Below are 6,000 nucleotides of genomic sequence, written 5' to 3'. Positions count from 1 at the left end.
TTATGTTGTTATTTAACTTCAGTGTCATACAATGGGCTAACTGTATTCTGTTCACCATGGAGAAGCAAATCCCAGATTTTAGCATTGCAAGACCTTAAACTTACCATTCTTCCATTGGAAAATGGGAGCATGATTTTACAACCACCAGGTTAATATGATTTCACTATACTTCTCTACACAAAATTAATTTAGCTTTGGAAATTGAGATATTATAAACCTATGAAACTCTGAATATATATTTATAAACATCAAGAATAGCAATATTTGGGTATGATAAAGCCACTTAAGACATTGCTTAAAACTAAACAGGGAAATTCTATGACATACACAGCATGACATTGTATTGCTTACCTCAGATACGATAATGCAGGGAAATACCATGGCAATTACAGCAGGAGTTTGTTAGCTTGCCTTATAAAATGGCCTAAAAAAATTTATTGATGACAGCAACATATAGATTGTTAGAAATTTTTGATATAAGACCTACTTTTGTTAGAAAATTTAAGGGCTTTGAGAAAATAGTTTCCAAACATTTTATTCCAAAAAAAAAACAGAGATGAAAATCTTCGTGTTTTTGAAAAGTATTGTCAGAGTTACAAAATAAACAAATTTTACTGAAACTTCCTTCAATTAAGTGTTTAACTAATAATATTAAACTCCATATTCAAACACTCAAACCAAGTTTTAAATAATAATGAAATCAAGTGAATGAACAGAAAGAAAATGAATCAGAATGGTTCCATTATGTTTATTTATACTATACATATTGAAGCTATTTTGTTTCATCATTCATTTTGATACATGTTTCATATTTTAACCATAACATTTCTAGAACATACTTCAAAATGTCAGTATCCAAATTAATTATTCATATGTTTAATATTCTGTATTATTTTTTTCTCTTTAAGTTACAATTTTTACATTATACCATATCTTAACTTGTAACAGTCTACAAATTTTAATGCTTTTACTTAATAATAACAGATATCTGCATAACATGTGCAGTCAAATTAGAAATTAGTATATTTATTGTAACAGTACTCCTTTAGGTACATGTACAGGATTCTAACTGTAGATACTAAAATCTTTATAAGTACACTTGTCTTAGGCCTAACATTAGTTAAGGCTTTATTAAATATGACTTATATTCAGTTAAGAACTAAATTACAGGCCTAAAATTACTTGAGGTTTTACTATGTATGGCCTATATTTAATAAAGAACTAAATTATGTAAGCATAAAAAATGTCAGAACTATATAATGTTCCTTCACATTTCATTGTCTTAAAAAAAAAGTTGATAATTCTTCCTTTCTGATAATGTCATATGGTTACTTATAACCAATATGAAGGGAAGCTTTAACTCTGAAAGGCACATTAAACATTCATACTGTTTTGGTGCCTGAAAGTACATATTCAACTTTAGTTTCATTGCTTGCAATTACTTTTTTCCTCCTATGACCAGTCACATTTTTTTTTGTTTAGAATTTAATTAGAAAATGAGTTAACCTAAACTTTAAATACATTCTATTCTTGCATCCAGTATATTTTGTGCTCTAAAATGCATATTTGAAAGAAACAATAATTTTATGGAGAACCAATTTAGTGTGAAAACAGCTAGTGCACTCTTAAGCACAATTGGCTGAAATAGGCTTCAACTTAAACACAAGTTTCATTTTTTGCATTTATGTTTTTATTTATGATTATATATTTTTAACAAAAAGTCACTAAAATGGAAAACTTAGAAACTTATGTTGGGTGACAAAAGAGCAAAAAAATTAATAAAGATTCCATAAGATTAGTTCAAGCTAAATGCATCATAAGATTTTAAATTGATTAGTTGTTTACACTAAATTCTCCCACTATGGTTAATTTCCTGACACATACTTAAATAAGGTTGAAAGAGCATTGTATCATTGAAAATTAAAAATAAGCACATGTAAAAAGGTTAGAAATTGAATCTGTTGAGATAAATAAATATAACTGCTTCATGCAATCTCAAATCATTTGAGAAAAGTATTGATTTTATTTGGAATTTCTTATTTCATTGCACATTGCTACAATTAGCACATTAAGGTAGAGAAAATAGCAGATAAAATATACACTTTTACCTTAAAAAATTTGATATTCATTTAAGAGATTATAGACATTAAGTGAACATAATAAGAAAACTTTAAGATGAAAAAAAAATTTTTTATTCTTAACATAAAAATCATCATGCACTCACTCAGATTGCTACCAAACTGTGTAACACGTTTGGTCAAGATGAATACATGAAGTTATTTTTATTTTGGGTTAACTGATGTCCTCTGAAAGCATTTTAAAATTTTCTTAGTTCAATAACTGTAAGTATATAGCCAGTTAAAGTTTATATTGTTGAAAATGGCTTTAACAGAAAATATTTAAAAAAATATTTAAGGATAGATAAAAATGGAATTAATTTTAGGGAAAGTGTACATACACTTTTACAATTAAAATGTTTTTGAGAAAAACTAATAATTTTAATAGATTATCTCAGAGAAAAGTTGGAGACAATGTTTTTGTGTTTAAAATTATCATCACTTACAGCTATATCAATTTACAAATTTTCAATAAGCTTAGTCAACAATATTTGGTGAAAATCTCCAACTAATTATAAGATTATAAGAAAATTCAATTATAAAGCAAGTCCAAAAGAACATAGAATTTATAATCTGAGTGACAAAAGTATATAAAAAGCTATATATTCAAGAGATCAGGAATAGCAATACACAAACATAAGATGGTTTATAACACAAAGGAGATGAAAAACCAACTTTTAGGTAGTATTACTTCTGATAACAGTTTACATATCAATGTGCCAAAACATGTGATCAATTTTGTGTTTATTGTCAACCAAAACTTAGGTGAGATTTCAAACTGTCATGTCACTTACATTTAATAGTAATATCAGACTAGCTTTTTGTTATTAAATATTCTTTTGTCTATATCCATATCATTTTCATTAATATCAATTAATGTTATGTTACTTAAAAAATCAGGTTGGTTTGTACCTGTTGGCCTAATGAGATAATTTGAATACACTGTGTAAATTAAAACAAAACAATAGTTTACATTTTGTTTTGTTATTTGGTTTAAGCTAAGTTTAAGCTGTGACTTACTTGAATAGACAAGGGCTTCTGTTATAAAACCTGATAATTAGAAAACTTTTTGGTAATAAGGAACAGTTTTAAATGCAGTGTAAGTTGTGGTTTAATAAATAATTATAATGAAAATCTAAGCAATGCTTCAACTAATGGTCACAAGAATGTGTAAGTCATGTTTCTATTAACAAAACAGTTTTGGTAATACTGTAGCTGTTTTGCAATAAAAAGTATGTTTAATATTTCTTTGGATCACACATCTAATTGCACTTGTCTTCAAAAATGTTAAATTTATAGTTCTGTTTGTTATTCATAAGAAAGCTTATACTTACAGTTTACTGAATAGAAAAACTCCAAAGTTACTGTAACAAGCTAAGATAATAAACAGCTCATAGTACTAATTAGTACCAGTAGAAATATTTCTTTAAAGTTCAAATTAAAATAAAGATGGAAGAATGCCTTACACAATTAAGTTATATTGTATAAAACAAATTAGTCTCTTTTAAACAGTTTTGTAAACAACAAAAAAGGGAAAATTAATTTTTGGCTAAAACTAATGTGCTTTATTTTCATTTATTACATTTACAATGTTATGGATCTTAAGAAAATTCTGAGAAGTCAATTTTGAATGTAATACATTTTATACAATGCTTACACATGGAAATCACTGAATATAATGAAGATAAAAACAATATTTCAGTGCACTTATAAAAACTATAAAACTTTGTAGCGGCCTTTGTTGATTGGCTGGTAAGAGTTTTGCTGAAAAAAAGGAAAGGAAAAGGTCATTTTTAATCAGGTAGCACTGAAAGTTGACTAAAATAAATATGAAAATGCAAAGTCTATACCTGTAACAAGTAAAGAAACAAATGTTTAAATTTTCTTCTCTATATTTTAATTACAAGCTTCAACTCACTGTTTCAAAGAAGATATCAAATTTATCTATAAAGCATTAAAACACAGAATGAATTACGCACAGTATAATTTTGTTAAAATGATTTAATACATAACTATTAATTACTATTTACACTGTTTCTTACTCATTTAATGTCAAGCAAAAGGGAATCCTTTGACACTTCGAATTCTTTCGGGCAGGATTAGAGTAAATTAACCTATGAAACGTTTTTTCCATTTTTATCAGCTATAGTTTTGTGCTTCAGCCAAACCAAGCATGTATACATCCAATTCAGTTATATTACTCATTAGGACCTCTACCAGCCTATCCTAAAACTGAAATTAATTTTAGCAAGATTAATGTAAATTAACCTATAATATCTTGGACATATACATCGATTGAAAGGGTTTGACCTCCTAAGTCCAAAACTGTAATTAATCTCAAATTGGTCAAGAAATGACAAAGCCATGAGCTAAATGTTTGTGCTTGAAAAAACACAAAACAAAAAACATACTCAGAGCCTTTCTATGAGTTGCTATACCACAAGTAAAAAATAAAGACTTCATATTTACTTAGGATTTACCAGCAAGATTGATCAGTTATTTTTATTACAAAATTTATTTTACAGTTTATCTGCAATCAATTACACATGTTGAACAACACCTGAGATTCTTTAATTAGGTGTAGACATTGCATGAAACTATTGTAATGTTTTACCAAACTTGGTTGGTTTCACAGAGTTGTTGTTTCTAAGAAAAATACTTACCATTTTGATGAGTTCTTCTTTGATAAGACGCACAATTTCAGACTTAGCTTTAGCCACTGCAAGTTCATTAGTGCTTTCAATTGCCAAATAAAGTTTACGGTCACCATCTTTTGGATCTTTTCCAGGAGGGTAGTAGGAGCCTCGAACAGTAATTCCTGCTTCAGAATACTCACTAATTTGTGCCAGAGCTTCCTGAACAATAATGAAACTTCCAATTTGGTGATTGTTTTGTTAACAGTATTTTTGACATTAAATTATGTTTATAGCTATTCCACTTTTCACCTCCAAGGAACTTAACACTGCAATGGCTACTTTTGTTTTGTATAAAATAACACTACGTAACACAAATTTTGTTCCTGGATAGTATGTTATTTCTTAACTAAGAATACAGAAAATGGCCATTATTCCCTTCAAACTTTCCTTTTGTGACCTTGATAATGAAATTTAGAAATTAACCTATTTTTTATGTAAAAGCAGGCAAATTTGCACATTTTCATTTACACAAGGTCTGAATAAAATAACATATGAATCAAGATTTACATGTATTAATACTAAAGTATACAAAAATGTTTAGAAGCGAGTAGGTTTTTGAGATTTGTGACTGTAACGTAAATCACTTTCATGTACCAGCCACCAAATATAGTCTTCCATCATGTTTTCGTAATACACTCCCAGGTCCCAAAAGCAAAGCTTGAGGAGAAAAATAGGTCTTTTCCATTTACTTTAGGCATAAGCAACTGGGAAATAACACTTTCTGTCCAGGAACAAGAAAAGTAAAAGTTTTGTTACATAGTGTTATCAGCTTAACATTTTAACAAGCACTAAAATCATTAATTAAAGGAAGTCACAGTATAATATTATTAACAGTGGAAACTATATTTCATCCAGAAAAATAAGAGAAAACTAATATTGTTCAACTACTACACCAATATGATGTTATAATAACAAAGTCACAGTGTTTACACCTGAACTTCTTTGTATTGCCCAATTGACTCGAAAACATATTTATAAACAGACAAGATGACTAATAACATATTAGTCTAATATTAGGTACAAGAACACAAACTACCTGAAATAAAGATTGTGTTTTCTTTCTAAACCTAGTTGGTTAGTAACAATGTTGTTCCCTTTTACACAAGTTTCCACTTTCAAAACAATAAAACAAACCTTGAATTGCCTAAAATGTGAAGATAGCCACAGACCTTATCTGAGTTCTCATA

At 28.0% G+C, this 6,000-nt stretch overlaps 1 protein-coding gene across 1 annotated transcript in view; it reads right to left on the bottom strand.

Moving 5' to 3' along the window:
- Nucleotides 1-3,659: 3,659 nt before the first annotated feature.
- Nucleotides 3,660-6,000, bottom strand: part of Prp5 (pre-mRNA processing factor 5) — a 96,882-nt gene continuing 94,541 nt past the window's right edge. The window contains 2 exon segments of the mRNA XM_076507836.1: nt 3,660-3,881; nt 4,781-4,972. Of these exon segments, the coding sequence (XP_076363951.1) occupies nt 3,834-3,881; nt 4,781-4,972 (240 nt within the window). The 3' untranslated portion in view covers nt 3,660-3,833.

This window comes from Tachypleus tridentatus, chromosome 6, assembly GCF_004210375.1.
Source record: "Tachypleus tridentatus isolate NWPU-2018 chromosome 6, ASM421037v1, whole genome shotgun sequence".
NCBI lineage: Eukaryota > Metazoa > Arthropoda > Merostomata > Xiphosura > Limulidae > Tachypleus > Tachypleus tridentatus.
This window is presented reverse-complemented; position numbering and strand designations above follow the sequence as displayed.